General features: G+C 41.0%; 1 protein-coding gene across 1 annotated transcript; it reads left to right on the top strand.

The window, feature by feature from the left end:
• The first annotated feature begins 3,938 nt into the window (after window positions 1–3,938).
• Window positions 3,939–4,340, top strand: LOC128740231 (cuticle protein 19-like). The gene is made up of 2 exons (XM_053835764.1): window positions 3,939–3,947; window positions 4,017–4,340. The coding sequence occupies exons 1-2, from the start codon at window positions 3,939–3,941 to the stop codon at window positions 4,338–4,340; spliced, it is 333 nt and encodes a 110-aa protein (XP_053691739.1).
• The last annotated feature ends 16,177 nt before the right edge of the window (window positions 4,341–20,517 follow it).

The raw sequence follows: 20,517 nt of genomic DNA, 5'->3' as shown, positions 1-20,517 counted from the left end.
AATGACGGAAATTGAAACGATTAGTCGATATTTTCTTCTTCGTCGCACGAAAGAACGTAGGAAATTTGGATGCTATGAATTCTTTAATGAAAAAAAAAAAAAAACATTTAAATAGTTTTCAGCTCACTTTGATTGATCGCGTATGATAGTCAACAAGCTAAAATATTAGGGAATAACTAATTCTGCACTGTATGCATAAAACCCGCTGATATTTTAAGCAGCAACATACCCTAACTCAATCAATTTGGAATGAGTGAATAATTTTGAAAGGTGTTGCCGCAAACGATTTACAGCATGAATACAGCGTATGTGCGTGTAAGAAATGGTTAAGCTGGAGGCACAAAATTAGATATGAGACTATCTAATAGAAGGGTGCGGCGGTAGTTTAATTGCAAAAACACTTGGGTACCAACCGAGAGAGAGTAACTTGGATTCCCACCTGCCATTGAACGACCCAATATATTTTTTCCCTTCTATCGAAGTTTCCCATTTCCATCCAGTTTATCAATCTTCTCACCAGCACTTTACAAAAAAGTATACCTTGGACCGCGGGCGCTGCAGAGTCAGAGACAAGTAAAACAGAAAAAACACTTTTTTCACTCAGGGAAAACTTGGTGCGTAAAATAAACCGTGTAAAAACCGCGTAATTAAAAAAATAGTCTTAAAAGAATCCGCGTTCAGTCAAAAATCGTCGAAAATAAAAGGCGTGTAGTGTTAATTCGAAAATTGCAAAAAAAACTATTTAAAATCCAGAAAGCGTTGGAAAAATCGTTCAAATTAAAAAATCACTGCAAAAAAACGCGTCAATCCTAGTAATGTTGTAAAAACAGCGTTAAGTGAAAAATCGTCCTAAAAATAAACTGTGTTAATTTAAAAGTCGTAAAAATAAACCAAGTAAAAAAAGAATTGAGTGTATATTTCAGTATCATTGCCTAAGTGCACATTTTTATTTATTTTTTTGCTCAAGTGGCACTTGCATGCGTAATGTGTTTGTATGCAGTAATTATACGCTTATTACGATTTACTGATTTTTTCTTTAGCTTTTTTGTTTGAACTGGACTTGCGCCGGATAGAATTGCTGATTCATGACAATGTTATTTTAATACAAACTTTATATCATATTTTATCAATAAAAATAAATAAACAAAATTTTATTATAAATATTGCATGTAAATGTACAATTTATGAATCATTATATCACGAGTATCATCTATGTCAAAAGGTCCAATGTGCAAATGAGTTATTTCCGTATCCTCTCTTACACTCCTCACGTTGGCATAAACGCATTTCAACCCAATTTTTCCACGAAAGATTAGCTAGCCAATAACGCCATTCAAGGTGCATTCAAGTACATTTGCATCAGCGGGATAAGCGTAAGAGAGGAGACACAAAGAGAATCTTTCATTGGCACATTGGACCTTTTGACATGTTGCTCGAGATATATGAGTCGATTCGCTTAGTATAAATTAGTATATCAAAAGAAATTGAAAAGTGGAAGGAATAGTAAAATCTGTATAGGTATAAGACACTTTTATTATTTCCTGGCGGGGCTTGCCGAAGTAAACATCATTTCGGAATGCACTGCAAATGGTCAGTCATTCTTCATGAGCCTTTGGAAATTCGCTAACGCCAGCACCCCTTTATCATAAAAATAATGCACATACTTGCAGAAGGGAACTGTCACTACTAATATCTTCTTTTCATAATATCACTGCCGGACAGTGGGATATGGTACGGTTGCCAAACAGACACATTCCTTTTTGCAATGATACAACTGAATTTCACCATTGAAAACGTGAAGCAATTAAGCGTGCCTCTTTAAAAAAAATCTAGTCGAATATCAAATTGTTCAAGGTTTCATTTCTTCCGGAAACGACAAAAGCCCACGTGGGACTTTTGTGCTTTGATGGGTAGTATAAAAAGTTTTCAAGCTCAGGCCATTTACCTGGCCGGCAAAAACGGAACTGATTGTGCCATACTAACTAATGCCAACCGATAATGCAAAATTCCTCGTAATTACAGGACAGTCAAGCATTTACGGCAGTATTAAAATAAGTGAACAGGAAAGTTTGAATCAAAGAACAAATGGGAAAACAGATAAAATGTTTATGGAGGTAATTTATCAAAAGTCAAACGATTACATGATCGATATTGGTACACAACCGCGTGGCATGTAGCATGTAGTAGAGAAGGCAGGAGGTCAGACTTGCCCGAACTAAAGTGTCCTCCCTTTTCATCGACAACGTCGTCGTCGTCGTCGTTTTCGACGTGTAGCAATTTCATAGTGTATCTTGCTGATGTATACGGCTGTGTGACAAAACGACCAAGATTAATTGGATTTATAAAATACGCCCACTGGCGCAAAAGGACCGATCCCGAGCCAACCATGCTTGCATATGAATTACCTACTGGTGATGGTGGTAGGTACGTATGTGCCTGGCGCATCGTGATCTGGCCGAACTCCATGGCGGTGCCATGCGGCAATTGATTGTCGCGACGAAAGAAAGTGTTTCAGGGTCTCGAGAGCTGAAAATGGGTTAGGCTTTGGCTGGTAGAAGTACGCTATGCCAAACTGGGAGGGAATGTTGATCGTCGTACGTTGATGTACTTTTACGTTACTGTTTCTGCATCGTGGCGAGTTTGCAATTTTCTACATTAGATAACGAATTGCTTGTTTAGTGAATTGTTTGTTTATTTGCTTTGATGAGAAAGTTGGGTTTAATAGCGATCTTAAATTAAGACTCAATGCAGTAGCATAAGAAAGTGTTCTTAATCATTTTGTTTTTTGTAAAATGTTGCACAAAAAATATCAATGGTGCTATTTAAAATACTTAAATATGTCTTCTTTATATTTGCAGAAAACAACTTCTGTGCTGTGAGCTTATACTGGTGAGTTACCTTTTTAAAAATCAATAATAGACTATGAAGTCGGTGATTTAGAACGTGTTAAGTGTGGATGTTAGTAAGTAGTTGTGCCAGACGTTGCTTAAAAAAAAACTGCAAAATAAAGTCAGGCAAATTCATCATTAAATTCGAAATTAGATCGTTTACCTATTCGATAAAAAATCAAACAAATTTACTTGTCAATTATTTTCATTACCCGAATTGCTTTGAGTTGGGTAACAGTACACAAACCTTCGACGTCCAAAGTCAATCAGCTCTTCTCGATCAGGTAATTAGGTAGAGTTACCTTCCACGTTGATGATCAGCTGATGATGGCTCTCGGGGCAGCCCCCCAAAACGAAATCGAACTGCCTGCTAGCAGCACTTTAATGAGCCGTACAAATAATAGCAAAGTATGAAACATATTCCTGCGATCATACGTAGCGGTAAATTTTCAAAATGTTCAGAAAATGAGTTTGAAGCATCATCATTGGTTTGGTACGGTAACAGGCAAGCCGGCAATGACTACGAGAATCCGAGCCCCTCGCGGGCGGCGCGGCAGTGAGCGCGTGTGTCTATCCAAATTGGCCGCGGCATCGAACCGGAGAACCGTGGATGAAAAATAGCAAACCGTTTTGAAAGCCAAATAGTAGGTACACTTCGATGTGCAGCAACCGATCATTCTAGAGAGCTTCAATTTTCCCTCAACCCGCGCATTCAATGTCTCGCAAGGTCGCCCGAACGACGATTCGCTGATTCGCTGGCGCTGTCGCAATAATGGTTTGATACAGTAAAAACAGAAGTGTCGGTCAAATTAACCATCCGCCATGTATGGATCGCAAAAATTGGAAAATTGTTCTTTTTTCGGAATTACTATTGCACACGGTCGAGAGTGCATATGGCCCGACCGGACCTCTATGAAACCCCACGAGCAGATCGGTATAAATAAACTGCGATACAATATTGATGGCATCAGTTGACTTGCAGTGTTCTTGGAGTGCACTAGAAAGTGTTATTTTTTGTTGTTGATTCCAGAAAGAGGCTATAAGGGGAAAATGTTCAAAGTGAGCTATTTTTCGTGCTAGTAATTTCAATTAATTCAAACTTCTAAGTCATTGTTGTAACATTCTCAGATTGCTGTTCTGATTGCCTGCGCGCTAATCCTAGTGGCGACTGAACACTACGAAGTGGAACATGAAGAACACGAAGCCTACCCAAAGTACAAGTTCGAATACGGTGTGAAGGATCCCCACACCGGAGACCACAAGAGCCAGTGGGAACATCGGGACGGAGAGGTTGTTGTCGGTTCGTACTCCTTAGATGATGCTGACGGTACTCATCGCGTTGTGACGTACAACTCCGATGACCATAACGGATTCCAAGCTCACGTGCAACGAGTTGGCCATGGTCAGCATCCGCACGGCGAGAGCTACGCGAACATCGAACAGGATCACTGAGCCGGGAAGGCGAATAGAACTGAAGAAAACAACAAAACTGCCAATAAACGTGCCGTGATATTTTGGGATTAAGAGTTTGTTTATAAAAAACAAATTATTTGACTTACAGAAAATTTTGAAAAATCCTGAAGTTCAAATCAACCAATAAACAATTATTAAAAACAAGATTCTTTTCAGATTCCTGTGAAACTTTACTTGGGTAAAGACTTTGGGCTAATTCAACAACTTTGCTTAGTTTGTTTTTCCAGTTGTTCGATTTTACACATCGAAATAACTGGAAAAACAGTGGAGATTGAATAAGAATCAAGAGAACTTTAACGAAATTAGTTGAAAGATAAGCTGTCAACTTAGAACACTGTATTACGTATTTTTGCTTCACTCAATTTGTCTTTGACAGTCTTTGGGCGTTGGGCACTACCAAAGTCATAGACCGACCCTCCACCACATCGCCATTTTTCTGTGACTGAAATCTAATACCTCAAAAGTACTGGGCACTTTATTGCAGTTCTATAGAGTGAGTAGGAATAACTGTTAGTAATGCAATATTCTTGGGATATGGCGGTTCGGTTTGGAGTAAGAATACTAGATGTGGTCCTCGTAACGTGTCGTTCTCGACTATATTGTACTGAAATATTTCTTCCTATGCTATGTGTCGTACGTTTTACGCTATGCGCTGTGTCAGCGTATAATTGTCACCGTTCGACGCGGTACAGTCCGTTTACGCTTATACAGCATAACCGATCCGCGTCGCGCTGAACCATTTCAATCATGAGCGTCCACCACACGCCCTATTTACATTTTTTTAAAAATTGTTATCTATAGTTAAGAATTTTTAAACTAAACAAGGAAATATGAACTAGGATTTATATAATGCGTATTATTCCCATGTAATTTGAAAGAACTCATTATGAAACAATCGTCCACCACACGTCCTATTGTTTCAAATTATATGTATTATTATTTTCATTCCTTATAACTTTTTATTCTATTTTTATGTATTATATCCTCTTTACCATTGATCTCTACCCTTATATTTGAGTCTATGTCCTCTACTACTCTGTATGGACCTATAAATTTATTGTCCAATTTTTTACCTATTTCATTTTTAATTAGGACTAAGTCATCTTTGTTATAACATTTTGGTACAATGTTTAAGTTATTTTTCATTGTTCTTTTCTTCTTGCTAGAAAGAAGGTTTTCTCTTATTTCTTGATGGCATACTTGTAACTTTAACGTCAATTGCTTGCTATAGTTGTCTATGTCATAAATAGGCACTGGATTATCATTTGTTAAATTTGAAGGCATGTTACTATTTTTTCCGAATACTAAATAAAAAGGTGTGTATCCAGTGTTAGTGTGAACGGTATTGTTATATGCGAATGTGTAAAATGGTATCCAATGTACCCAAGAAAATAATTTTTCGTTACAATAGATGCGTAAAAAGTTTCCTAAACATTTGTGTGTGTTCTCCAAAGAACCTATAGTTTCATGATGGTAAGCTGTAGAATTTAGTTTTTGAATATTCAATAATTTGGCAATGGATGTAAACAAACTCGACATAAACTCTGTTCCTCTATCCGACGCAATTCGTTGTGGAACACCATATTTTAAAATAACATGCTCCACGAATGCTTTAGCTACTGTCTCTGTTGACTTGTTAGGTATCGGTGTTGCGGTTATAAATTTTGTTAACTCGCATTGCGTTGTTAGTATATATTCGTATCCATTGGTAGGTATCAAAGGACCAACCAAATCTACGTAGATTTTTTCAAATGCTGTGCTTGCTGTTGTCGTAATGATCATTGGAGTTTTTCCGCATCTTCCAACTTTTGATATCTGGCATTGCTTGCATTTTTTAATGAAATTCTCTACATCGCATTTCATGTTTTTCCAAAAATATCTTTTGCTTATAGTTGCAAGTGTGCGTCTAATACCCGCATGTCCCGCTGTCGGTAATATATGGTAGTCGTTTAGTATTAAAAGCTTTGACCTTTCGTCTGTTACTTCTTCTATTTGCTCTCCGATTTTTATTAAAATTGGTAATGTTTTTACTGATGATGGTCGACCATATATCTGTAGTTCTTCATATTTTTTAATGACGTCATATGTCTCCTTATTATTTTTGATGATTATATATTTTATATTATTAATTTTTGAATATTCCGCCACCTTCGACAACATTGCCCGTAGGTCAATTTGTGTCCTTTTGAGGGGAATTTCAATTACATCTGTGGAGATTTGCATGCTTTTTATGTTATCTTTCATTACCATTTTAACGTATTTGTCTTGTTTAGACGAAGGTTGATCAGTCCTATCGTCATTCGCTTTTTCGCCTTTAAGTTTCGAAGCTCTGGTAACGACTAGAACAGTTTTTCCATGAAGTGTTTTCAGGTCTTGAATCGAAATGCGTGACAACGCGTCCGCTATCACATTCTCGCTTCCTTTCCCGAAAGTTACTTCAAAATCATATTCTTCTAAAGCTAACCTGAATTTTGTTAATCTGCTGGAGGGGTCAGCTAAAGTAAAAAGGTAAACTAATGGTCTATGGTCACTGTAGACTTCAAATCTTCTTCCATACAGGTATGGTCGAAAATGCTTGATAGCCCACACCATAGCCAATAACTCCTTTTCTATCGTACTGTAATTTGATTCGGCTTTATTCAGAGTCTTGCTGGCATATGCAACCGGTTTGCCGTTGCTATTAGATAGCACAGCACCAATCGCATATCCAGACGCATCCGTATGTAAGTTGAATTTGTTGGTCTCCGTTAGATCCGGGTAATCCAGTACTGGTGGATTTATAAAACATTGTTTTAAATTCTCGAATGAGTTGTGGCATTCGCTACTCCATTCAAACTTTACACCCTTTCTGGTCAACTTGTTTAACGGTGTGCAAAGCCTAGCAAAGTCTTTTATGTGCTTCCGATAGTAATTTGCGAAAGCAACGAATCGCTTGACTTCATCCGCAGTGGAAGGGATCGGCCATTTTTTCACTGCTTCGATTTTAGCAGGATCAGGCCTGATGCCTTCAGCAGATATGTAATGTCCCAGGTATACTAAATTTTCTTGCAAAAAATTGCATTTTTCGGGGTTTAGTTTTAAATTTACCTCTCGCAATCTTCGGAAAACGTTCGAGAGATTTTTGTTATGCTCTTCTAGATTTCTACCAAATATGATGAGATCATCCAAATATACTAAACACTTCTCTCCATTAAGACCTGCCATCGCTATGGTCATTAGTCTTGAAAATGATGCTGGGCTTATTTTTAGTCCCATTGGAAGCCTTGTCATCTGATATTGTCCAGACGACGTCGAGAAAGCTGTTAGTGGCCTATCCTCTTGCTTCAAATTGCATTGGTAGTACCCTTGGGACAAGTCTAAATGCGAAAAGTACTTCGCTCCTGCCAATGAGTCTATGACCTCCTCTATATTTGGGAGTGGAAATGTATCGTTCTCAAGAACATTGTTAAGTTTCCGATAATCAACAACCAACCTCCATTTCTTTTTGTCATTCGCCGACTTTTTTGGCACTAGTAAAATTGGGCTATTCCATTCGGAACTAGTCTTTTCAATGACTCCATCTGACATCATCCTATCAATCTGGTCATTTATTTCCCTTTTTTGCGCCAGGGGAAGGCGATATTGTTTAGAAAATATTGGAGTTGTGCCATCCTTTATTTTAATACTGGATGTGTACTTATCCGTTACTGTTAATTTATCGTCTTTCAAGCAAAACACATCAGCGTATTTTAAGCATAGCCTCTGCATCTCTGCCTGATCCTGTTTTGTCAAATGTTTCAAGTTCAACTCATTTAAAAGTTTACTTGCTCTATTAGTATCGTATTTTGGCAGTTTAAATTTTCCTACCACATTGTAATCCCTTAGATCCTTTGTTTCAATATTTTTTGTTTCAATGCAAATTTCCTTATTTGCTATATTAATAATTCTTACGGGTAATTTCCCTTCTTTTGGAACTGATATTGAATTTGCTATGAAAACATGTGGCATTATTTCTTGTTGTAGTACCACACAAGTACCCGTCACACCGGTATCAACGTACCTTACCACCTCAGTACGAGCCGGTATAATGTAGCATGTTTCAGTTTTTGGTTGTTGCAATCTCATCTCCATACCCACAAAATCAACAATGGCTCCAAATTCTCTCAAAAAATCTGTGCCAATCAAGCCGTTAACTGCATCCGGCAAGCTCTCTATAATATTAAATTTAATGGGATATTCCACAGACTTGTACCCCACAAAAGTGTCAACGGATCCCAGAGTACGGGTTACTCCGTTTACACCACTGATTTCTAATGTGTGTGAATTATTGATATTGATAAATTCGGGAAGACATCTTTTGTCCAGAATACAACAAGATGCTCCACTGTCAATTATGAGTTCTATTACTCTGCCAAATAATTTAAATTTTGCTCTGAGAGCCTTCTTCGCACTAAAATTAACGAAAAAGATCGATTAAATGTGCCTCTTCTACAGGTTGTTGTTGTTGCTGTTGTTGTGTTTGTTGTTGCTGTTGTTGTCGTTGCTGAGGTTCGGCCATATGTGCCACATGTCCGTTGTTCCTCCCGCGACTGTTATTTCCTCGGTAGGTTTGGTTGGTTTGGTGGTTATTGTTATAACCATAGTTGTTATTGTGTTGTGTACCCCTACCACGGTACCTAGTGTTTCCTCGGTAACCACCACGACCTCTAGAGCTTACTCGGCTTCTCCAATTATTTCGATCGTTGCCCCTATAGGGCGTTCTTCCTGATGTGCACCATAGTGCCATCATATTTTCTAAACTATTTTCAGTTTTTGGAGTACTTTGGCACTCCAACGCATCCGATATCGCTTTATTTAGCGATGTCGGATTCCGTGCTTTTACGAAAAATTGTGTTGAGGGATCTTTCAATCCCTCGACAAATGCCTGAATTGCTACAGGTTCGACAATATTTAGGGCTGCCGCCTCACTTGGGAAAGTTCCCATTGAAACGTGTGCGGCTGCCAATTTAGCGGACAGGTTTTCTATGTCCGCGCCGAACTCTGCGATTTGTTTAGAATGTTGTTTTTTCAATGCCATCTCCTTTTCCACCGCTCTCGGTGTAATCTTCACCGAAAATTTTCTTTTCAGTGCATCAAACGCCTCGGCGGTTGTTCGGGCATTATCGATTGCCCCGTGGGCTGCGCCTACTAGTCTTGTTTTTAAAAATTTCAGGACGTCTGCTGGTGGAACTCCGTTGGAGTATTCCTCCAGCAATTCGACGGTTTCAATAAATATGGACAGTTTCGATGGTTCGCCATTATATCTGTCGACTACCTTCATGGCCAAGCTAAGGTCTAGTTTGGTCGCCATTTCGTAGCGTTCTTCTTCTTCGAAGTCTGAAAATTCTTCTTGAAGAACTTCCTCGTCGTCGTTTGATTCCTCTGAGTCTTCTTCGTTATCTTGTATTTTCGAATTTTCACCCTCACCCCCTTTAGTGCCTTCAGGGGCTAAGGTGTCGTCTAGGTTAGCAGGTACTGAGCCAAGCAGCTTATAGCACTGCCTAGCAACAGACTTCAGTTGTAGATATCTTCTTTTAAATTGGGCTTTAGTCTCTATTGCTTTACATTTGTTTACGGCCCTTTTCAGCTCTTCTAATATGGTTTGGATTTCCTTTATTTTCCTTACCTTAGTGCCTGGTTTATAATTGGCATGTTTTTTTAAATTAGCATGTAATTTCCCTAACGCATCTCCTGCTTTGAAAAATTCTTCCATTCCAGTGATAGTGCCTAAAACAAAATTTTTTTTTTTTTTTTTTTTGTAAAGTAATTTATATTCTTCTTTTTTTACTAATGGATACTTCCCAATTATTTCTCTGGTTATATTTGAGATGTTCTATGGTCATCACATTTGACATTTTTTCCCCGCAGCAGCCGAATTTTCCCATATCTCGCTAGTGTGAAATTTTCCATCCATCCGAAGCTGGAATCATCGAACGAAATTTTCTCTCGCAGTCATCGTCTGGTTGATTGAAATCATTTCCAGTTGTACAACTGAATCAGCACTTTTATCCGTAGAATGTATGTCGATGTACGAATGCAACGTGGAAGCTACTTGGGACAGCACTACACTTTTTTTTTTTTTTTTTTTTTTTTTATACGTTTGTTTTTTAAAGCAATTGTTTATTGTTTTAATTGTTTTTATTTTGAATCACAACATTTGGTAGTTTCTTACACGTTTGGCAAATTTGCCATACTAATAGCTCTTTGGGCGACACTTTCTGTCTGTTGGCGGTGCAGTTTTGCTACTATCCGCACTACAATGTATCCTACAGCCAACGCTGCTATCACGCACAGTGCAATTGTTTGTGCGGTATGGTTCTGTTCAATGACGCTATTTGATGCGGCCGGTGCGATGATTTCATCCGCACTAAACCATCCCATTGTAATTTTTTTTTTTTTCACTCTACGATTCACGTATTACGTGGTCTCTTCCAGAACACTGTTCGAAGCGTGCTTTTTCGCTTTGCAACCAACAAGGACGTTTTTCATTGCACAATTTCTGAAACTATAACTTCCGGAACAAAACTCGACCACTTTTTTTTTTTAACTTGGGCATCTCCAACGCGTGAATCAGAAAATTTAACCGTATCGAAACTCGCTTTCACTGCATACTGGCGAGGATCGCCATGCAATATTCTTGGGATATGGCGGTTCGGTTTGGAGTAAGAATACTAGATGTGGTCCTCGTAACGTGTCGTTCTCGACTATATTGTACTGAAATATTTCTTCCTATGCTATGTGTCGTACGTTTTACGCTATGCGCTGTGTCAGCGTATAATTGTCACCGTTCGACGCGGTACAGTCCGTTTACGCTTATACAGCATAACCGATCCGCGTCGCGCTGAACCATTTCAATCATGAGCGTCCACCACAGTAAAATTAATGAGTAATTCTAATTTGTCGAATGTTTCCTGTAGTATTTCTTCTCAACTTTCCGATGGTGGTCTTAAAATTGAAATCGGTTGGGGGGATCATGGCTAAAACGGCGATTTAATGATAAAATCCAACATGGCGGCCAAATCCAAGATGGCCGCCAAAAAATTTTTTTTGCCTCATATGAAAGCCCTCTTCTTCTTTACAGAACAGGGCAATTTGTTAGTTGTTTCATTGCAATTTTATGATATCTCAAGGCTTGCTTAAAATTCAACTTTTTTGGGAACTGTTAGGCCCTTTGGCGAACGAGGGGTCCAGTATTTCGAGGTATTAAAAATGTACTTCTTATTTTTTAACCATTTTCAGCCAATTAATTGCAAAAGTTCCAATATTTGAAGACCTCGTGTCAGTAGTGGTCCCATTTCAACAAGAATTACTCAAATGGTAATTCGCAACCGTTGTTGAAAAGCGTTAAAGCTGGCACGCACGATATCTTGAGCCATTTCATCCGAAATCTTCTCCAAACGTTGCTTGAAAGTATTCACAGTCAATACTTTGGTGCTCTTTAGTTTGCCTAGCATGTAATCCCATGCAAAGAAGTCGAGAGGATTCAAGTCAGGTGAAGAGCAAGCCACTCTTTCGAGGAAATAAAATGCGGAAAATTATCCACACATCAAGCCTGTATAGCTTTCGCATGGTGGGGAGGTGCAGAATCTCGTTGGAAGCTATGTGGTGCACTCTTGTAGCGTTTTTGCGTTGTTGATTGGAAACAAATGGTTCTTCAAAACGTCGTAAGGTCTGGCTTGTTAATGCTATCAGAGATGAGGTCCAAGGCCTCACTCTGTGCAACACTTCTATAGCTGAGAAGGTCAAAAACTGGCATGTCTCTGACGAACCAAGTTTATCAGACCACAGGCATATCGTTTTTGATATTGAGGCAAACTCTCTGAGGAGAGAACAATACAGAAATCCGAAGAAAACCAACTGGAGTTCATTCAAAGAACATCTGGGAAACTCTCGGAATTCCTGTCACATTAATATACGCACACCAACTGAGCTGAACGCTGCAGTCAATGACCTACAGAGTAGGATTATTGCTCATTATACTGCAAACTGTCCGTTAATCACGCGGACAGTCTGCCGTGACGTGCCCTGGTAGAATGAATCGCTCAGCAACCTTCGTCGGGAGGCTAGGCGTTTATTCAACAGGGCTAAGATCACGTCTAATTGGGAGGCTTACAGGACACCTCTCACCAAATACAACGCAGAGCTTCGCAAAGCCAAAAGAAAGTCCAGAGTCAAGTTTTGCGAAAGCATCCAGACTCTGCCTGTGGCGGCGCGACTCCAAAAAGCGTTAGCCAAGGACCATGGTAATGGCCAAGGGCAATTGAAAAAGGAAGATGGCAGTCTCACTGTTACTACTAGGGAAACATTGGAGATTCTTATAAACACGCATTACCCTGGTTCGACAGTGTCCACTGGAAGCGTCGTCGGCGCGCAACAACAAGTTAAGTCGTCGCGCAATGTGTCAAGCGACTCAGTTATACTTGCGCGCCGACTGTTTACGGAGGCTTCAACCAATTAGGCACTCAGCTCCTTTGAACCAATGAAGTCTCCGGTTCCGGATGGCATACTTCCCATCTTCTTATAAAAAGCGGACGAGATTATAATGTCCGAGCTCATCGACTTCTTTCGTGCCAGCTTTACGTTGGGACATGTTCCGGCAAGCTGGCGGAAGGTCAGGGTGGTGTTCATACCTAAGGCAGGCAAAAAAGATAAAACTATGCCAAAAGCTTTCAGTGACATCTGACATCTGACATCAACGCTTCTCAAGTTGATGGAAAAAATCACGGATAATCACATCCGTAACGAGTTTCTAAAGAACTCTCCTTTACATGGCAATCAACATGCTTATCAATGCGGTAAATCTACGGAAACCGCACTTCACTGCCTAGTGACGCTAATTAAGACGTCGCTTCAATACCAAGAGCACTTTGTGCTTTTCTTGACATTGAAGGTGCCTTCGACAACACGTCATTCGCCTCAATTAACTCTCCTTAATCTCCTTAATAAAGGAACTGATCAGCCGACAATGAGCTGGATTGAAGCATTTCTGTCAAGCAGGGAAATCACCGTCTCATTGGGAGATACGTCGATTACAATCTCAGCGATCAAAGGAGGAGTTCTCAAAGAGGAGTTCTCTCCCGTACTCTTGCACAAGCTATCACAGCATGGCTATGAGGTTATTGCGTACGCCGACGACGTGGTACTCATTGTCAGAGGTAAATTTGACGCAGTGCTGTCCAGTCGTATGCAAGGAGCTCTAAACACCACTATCTCATTGCGCCTACGCGAGGGGCTTAATATAAACCCCTCCAAAACAGTCGTGATTTACTAGGCGGAGAAGACATACTCTTACTCCCCCTACACTGAATGGAATCAGACTAAGCTTCAGCAATGAAGTTAAACATCTTGGTATTATTCTGGACTTAACCGACATTTACCGCTTTTGCAATTTAGCACTAGAAAGTTCAGCGCACTTGCTCTGCTCCTGTGGAGCTCTTGCGTCTTCCAGGTTCAGCTTCTTCGGAAGCTCCCTATTAACTCCATACTCAGTATGGAAACTTCATCCCAAGAAGGTAGTTGGCTTTATTAACCGTAATACCTAATTGGGGCACAGTGTTACAACCCAGCTCAACTCCATCAATGGGTATGAGCAATCCGTAAACTGTGTACAGCAATTGGGGCCAGCTACAAAAGACAATCTTCGTGACTGTCGCAGTGGCATTTTTGAACCCCGTGCTCTTCTGGCATACAAAAAAGGTCTGGCCAAAACTACACAATATGATCGTGGAACCAGCTAAAAAGAGCTCGTAAAGAACCAATTTAATCGTCTTATCTGTGATGAACACCTGAGTTTGTTGGTCACAACTGCAAATGCTCTGTCAGGCCATGAATTCGTGCGGGCATCTATCAGAAACCGCACAAGTCGTAAGGATGCCGGACGACAGTGCGACGAAAATAGTCCTCTTCACAACAACCCCACCGGCACCAGGAACAGGGGGGCCCAACGTACACTATGGCTCGACCAGGTCGAAATCGATTTGCGACTTCTGAGACTAGACTAGGAAATTGGCGACGAGTGGCCCAAGACCGAGTTGAATGGAGCCGAGTGCTTGAAACAGCACGAGCCACCCCGGCTCTATGCTGAAGAAGAAGAAGAAGAAGAAGAATCTATCAGAAACTACATATTTGTTTGTTTGTTGGTTGGTTCAAGAACATCATTCTGAACCGTTGCCAAAAAAAAGTTGTCCTGACATTCGCTGGAAGTCTGCATTTCAATACGTCGCGTGGTCCATAAGAATGCCTCCGATAAATTTGGTCAGTACTTGATCGTAGAGTTTTCGGCCATGAACTCTGGCCATACTGTTCGGTTCAAGAGGTTTTTATTTACAAAGTTCAAAACTTATAAGCAGCAATGGTGAAAACTCAAAAATCAAAATCAACCGTGAATCTCTTTTGCAGTAAAACTTACACTTGAGTTTTTTCTATTTATGTACTTTCCACAGCAAAAAGCAAAAAAAAACTCATAGACAATTCCTCCTGCCCGAACACATTCCAATGATAATAGATAGACGTCGAAAACTTTTGTGCGTATCTCTAGTAAATACGGCAATATGGAGTTATTGGCATTAATAGGTATTTTTAACGATCGACTTTTTTAATAATATCAGAAAGACTATTCAGGGCTTGGAAAAAGTAATTACAAGCTGAGATAAAAATGGTTGCATTCAGTTCATGTACAATTAAAACAGGGTTGTGATCACATGTTTTTCCACTGAGGAACGCAGTTTTTTTCATGTGTGGACTCATCACTGCGTCCAGTACCGTTGGGCTATTGTGATATCGCCCGGGTGTTTGCTGTAAAACCTGCATTTCTTTTTGCTATAATCGCTATTGAGAGAGCGATATCCTTATTAATAATTTTATGCGTGCTTGCGTGTAATAGGGTTTACCTTTTCTTCAAAGATTGCTCTACTTTACCCGCACTAGTTTCTCACCACCAGTATTATCGCCAATTGCCCCCTAGTTTGCCCAGCATCAGTGATGTTAAAAACTCGAAATGTCAAAACTCATCAAAAATCAAAATCAACTGTGAATCATGTCAACTTGATCCTATGCAGAAAAAACTCACGTGTGAGTTTTTCTGTTTTCATAGCAAGAAGCACAACACTCACACACATTTCTTCCTGCTTGATCATATTCTGCTTTGCTTCAACTGCTACCCGGAGCAGGCATGCCACATATAATTCTGTGTTTTTTGTTGGAAAAATCTGATAATCTGTACGGCGAGGAAAAATATCTGTGCAAAAATCTGTCCAATGCAAAACAATGAGAGTGAAAGAGATAGAAAATCATTTTGCTGACTATTTCCGTCTCTTTCAGTCTCATGTAAAAGCTCAAAAATCTGTTTAATCTGTGTAATTTGGCGAAAATCTGTATTTTATGCATACAGATTCTGTACAGGCGATTTCTTTCAAATATCTGTTAAACACAGATTAACCTGTGCATGTGGCAACCCTGACCCGGAGCTATACACCTATACAAACAAATTCGTTGTTGAACAGCATAGGTATTCTCTCGTGCGATACGTAACTGTGACTGAGCGTAAGAGAATGAATCTCTAAATAAATCGTAAAGTTAAACTAAAACACACATTTAAACTACATGTTTATCTAATTCTTATTAGGCTTTTTACTTTCTAGTTAAGAAAATGTCGATTCCCGCGATGGAAAAATGTAAATTCTGCCAATTTGTTTGCTATCTTCATTCATGAATGTGTGCTAGCTTTTTTCGCAGCTGATGTTTTCTTTGGCGGTTAATTCTCTTTCGCTCTCTGGTTCGTTGAATGAAATGCCAGCTGTGGAAGAAGTAAGCAAAATGCTCACAGCTGAATTTGGTTCACATCGCATAGCAACAGAGACATCGCATATAATAGCGAGAGAAATTCATACGGCGCTTCTGTTCAAAGTTGAAATTTCTTGTGCTTGAAATCTCATTGAGTTTTTTGCTGCTATGAATTTTTCAACACTGCCCAGCATGTAACCCCATGCGTAGAAGTCGAAAGGATTCAAATCAGACGAAGGGGCAGGCCACTCTCTCGAAGAAATAAAATCCGGAACATTGTTTTCACACCGAACCTGTGTAACTTTCACTTTGTGAGACGGTGCAGAATCTTTTTGGAAGCAGACTGGTGCATTCTTGTAGTGTTTTTGACGATGGGAAACAATTTGTTTTTCAAAACACCATGTTGATTTTAACACCATGTTCAATGAACAGCAATGGAACCTTCAATCTTTCGGAGAAACATTCCCATACCATCACCCTGGAAAAATTCTGGAACCTTTGAGCAGCCATTTTGTCCCGAGGAATATTAGAAAGAGGTGCTGCATATATCCGATCATTTTGGTAGTTGTGGTTGTGTCCTGTAGACAGAATTTCACAATCACAGCTGCCGACTTCGTTCGATTTTTGAAACCTTCTGCTTTTCAGTCCGTTGTTTTTTGTATGGATTCAATCTAAGATCAACTTTCAAAATATTCTTCATGGTTTCCCAGTTCTTTGCCCATCTTATATCCAGACTGTGTCCAGTGTCTTTACAGTTCATTTACGGCCAGGTTTGGGTAGTATTTTCTTAAAACCGGTTTCCTTGTATCGCTTAATAGTACGAAAGTTGAATCTTTCATTTATTCAAAGTTTCCTTTATGCATCCATGATTACCACGGCTCTGAAACGAATAAAAAATCAATACAAACAGAGCTTCTGTTGACAATCGAACACACTCTAAATGAACAAAAACAGACACATCTGTGATTAACCAATTTTTAATTAAACACGTCCAAAAAACACTCACAGCTGTTATTACTCACCCTGTAGAATTCAATATGTTGACCAGCAGGCATGAGAGACCATCACCTTGGCGGTCCTCTGAGTGATTCGAATGAATTCGACAATCAACCCGAAATCTGAACACCTCATTGTGTACCAGCCGTAGATTGAATCAGCTTGATGAGCTCCCTGATGAAACTGTTCTTGTGCATGATTTTCCTTAGTTCTTTGCGGTCGATGGTATCATATGTAGCTTTAAAGTCAATTATGGGAACTCTGTATTCACGACCCTTTTGGAGGATCTGCCGCAGTGTAAATATGTTTGGACAGTTGTTGACCATCCTTCAACGAAGCCGGCTTGATATATTTCCACAAATCTGTTCGCAATTAGTGATAGACACCGGAGAATGATTTGGGACAGCACTTTGTAGTCGACATTGAGAATGGTGATCGCTGATAGTTCTCACAGTACAACTTGTCACTCTTCTTGTAGATCGGACAGATTAACCCATATTTCCGCTCCTCAGCACTATTCTTTCTCCTAGCAATTGTCGGTGTAAAGAAATGGCTAGCTTTCGTTCGGTCCGATACCATCTTTCCCAGCCGATTTATTGATCTTTAGCTGCATGGTAGCCTTCTTAACTTTGACTATCGTTGGGAATAGCACCTCTTCTTCATTTGTCATCCCGTCGAAAAAAATTTCTCCGCCGGCATGGTTCTCCGTCTGGGCGCCATTCAGGTGTTCATCGAAGTGCTGCTTTCAGAATTCGGTCACCTCACGATCGTCCGTCAAATACAGCCATTCTTATCCCGACACATTTTTGCTAGCGGCACAAAACCTTTGCGAGATTCGTTCAGTTTCTGGTAGAACTTTTGCGATTCCTGAGAACGCTGCAGCCGCTCGAACTCCGAATCTTTCTGCTTTTCTAAGCACCGCTTTTTCTCGCAGAATATTTGGTTTCACTGCATTTTCTTTTGTTTGTGTCTTCCCACGTTCTGATGTACGGTACTGCGCACCTAGGCCACCCGCACAGCGTTATCCTCATCGATCACCATCCTACATTCATCCTCAATTCAATCGTTCCATTACCCAGCCAGCCCCAACTCGTATATCAATGTACGAAAATTATCGTAAATATCTCTTAACAAATTCGGATTCGTAAATAAAGCCTAATAAAGCGCGCACAAGTTGATATTCTATCGTTTATAATGCTAGTAGTTGACAAATATGCGATTTTCAGCACAAAGTTGTATAGCAGCTGCATTATTCCTCAGTCCGTATATGGCCTACAAAATGATACGGATAAGCGGCTTTTGCGCGTCGAATACGATTTTGTTGGATACATACCAGTACGTAACTCTTATTTGCAAACTAATTATACCTACATATGAAAATGCTGACTGGGTAGTAACATGCCACATGCCCGATGGAGCTCTCCGCTGCACTGCTAATAATGATTGTTTTGATGGTGTTCCAACAGTTCTCGATTGTGGCTTTGTTGATCTCGTCCTCTTTCGGCAGCGCAACTTCGAGTGAGGCGACATCTGGATGCTTCAGCCGCGCGAGATTTAACCGAGACTGGCGTCGGTACCCAATGGTATTCACAGAGTTTTGGGTGCATCTTAAGATAATACATACGGCCATGTTCTTAGAGGCTGCAAAGTCGATAAATCTTTGGCCCATTGTGTCAGTCAGCGGGTGTAGGCTGAACCCTCCAATCACCGGTTTGTGTTCCTTCATGTGCACTTCATGACATGTGCACTCAAATCCCCGATGACGATCTTGATATCATGTTTTAAGTAGCGGTCGTATTTACGCTCCAACTGAGCGTAGAACTCTTCCTTGCCGTCATCGGTATTTCTGAGGTGAGGGCTGTGCACGTTGATGATGCTTTTGTGGAAAAACCGGTCTTCGATTCTCAACTTGCACCTTCGAGGATTGATTGGTCACCACCCAATCGCCCGTTTACGCATCTCGCTCATCACTATGAAAGCTGTATTCAGCTCGTGTGTGCTGCCGCAGCTCTGGTAGATGGTAGAAGATGATCTCTGAACGTACGCACCGTTGAGTACTTCCAGCACACCTCCTGGGCCGGTGAAGGCCCTAACCCAGCGAGGTTATGGTGCCGAACAAAGCCGCATTCGACTTTGCGCGACCCATATAGCCACCAAGATGGGAGCGGGAACTCTTATCCCTTATCCACGCAGCGCCAGCCGGGACGCAATTGGGTCTAGGGTTGACCAAATACCAGTCTTTGGTTACACCCTCAGTTGTGTTCTAACAGGGAGAGGGGGGCACGTTGTGCTTGCGGGTGGCGTGGTGCAGTGGTGTAAACAGGCGAGCGGTGCTCAACTCCTATAAGCCAGCTGCAGACGCCGTAGTGTCCTGTTAGAGCTCAGGACTTTAAACAAAAAAACCGGGTTAGGAGTGCCGTGAGCACATTAGGATCGCTTCCAAGAAGATCCTAATTATGGTGTACGGGCGGGAAAAACGTTTGGATTTGACGCTATAAGGCTGACGGCTGACGGGTACTACCTTAGGTAAGGAAGGGTGGTACCTTCCCGAAACGGCGAGTAGGCTAATGGTACGGCTACCTTCCGTCCCGTTAAACCTGGTCTCTAGGTACGTTTAAAGCGCGTCACTCACGCCAAAGTGCGGTGGTGTAGGCTCAGATGATACATTCCAGACTAACGCTGATCGGATGCTGACATGCCTGCCCCCATAAATAGTAGGGGGAGTGTCTCTAGCCATGGCCTCACTGCTTGCATAGATCACCATGGGATCTTTAAGGCGACTACATAATACGAGTGGAGATAGCGGCTTAGAGTTGGGACCCATACTGCATGGACAAGTTCCTAAAACTGACAGGGGAATCGAACGGGAGCGCTGCTGGAGGCAAAGAAGATATCTTTGCTAAAAGCAGTAAATTGGCGACTCGCCGCCAACAAGGATAGGTAGCCCCCCGTTACCGGGGACGCAACCCAAGAAGGGAAGCCCGCCAAAAACGGGGGCGATACCGAAGAAAAACTTGACTCCACCAAAGTCTAACACCCCAAGTAGAACGTCGGTGGCTACCGCTGCTGGCTCGGCCAAGAAAGCGGGCGACAGCGGTAGGAAAATGTCAACTGAGGACGTGGTGCATCCTCTTGGGGTGGGAGTTGGGCTTCCCTCAGCCAGTTGCAAGCTGGAGGAAGCCAAAAGATCGGTGGACGAGTTGTACTCGTTCATCAACTCGAGGTCAAATGTCCACCTGGACATTAAAAAGCTGGCGGTGAGCCTCCGCTCTGTCGTCATTGTTGCCAAGGTGGAGAGGCAGGATCTTCGCCGAAGCTCTGGTCATAGCCGCTAAGGCTGTGGCCATGTCTAGTCAGGCGC

The sequence above is a fragment of the Sabethes cyaneus genome, chromosome 3, assembly GCF_943734655.1.
Source record: "Sabethes cyaneus chromosome 3, idSabCyanKW18_F2, whole genome shotgun sequence".
Classification (NCBI taxonomy): Eukaryota; Metazoa; Arthropoda; class Insecta; order Diptera; family Culicidae; genus Sabethes; species Sabethes cyaneus.
This window is presented reverse-complemented; position numbering and strand designations above follow the sequence as displayed.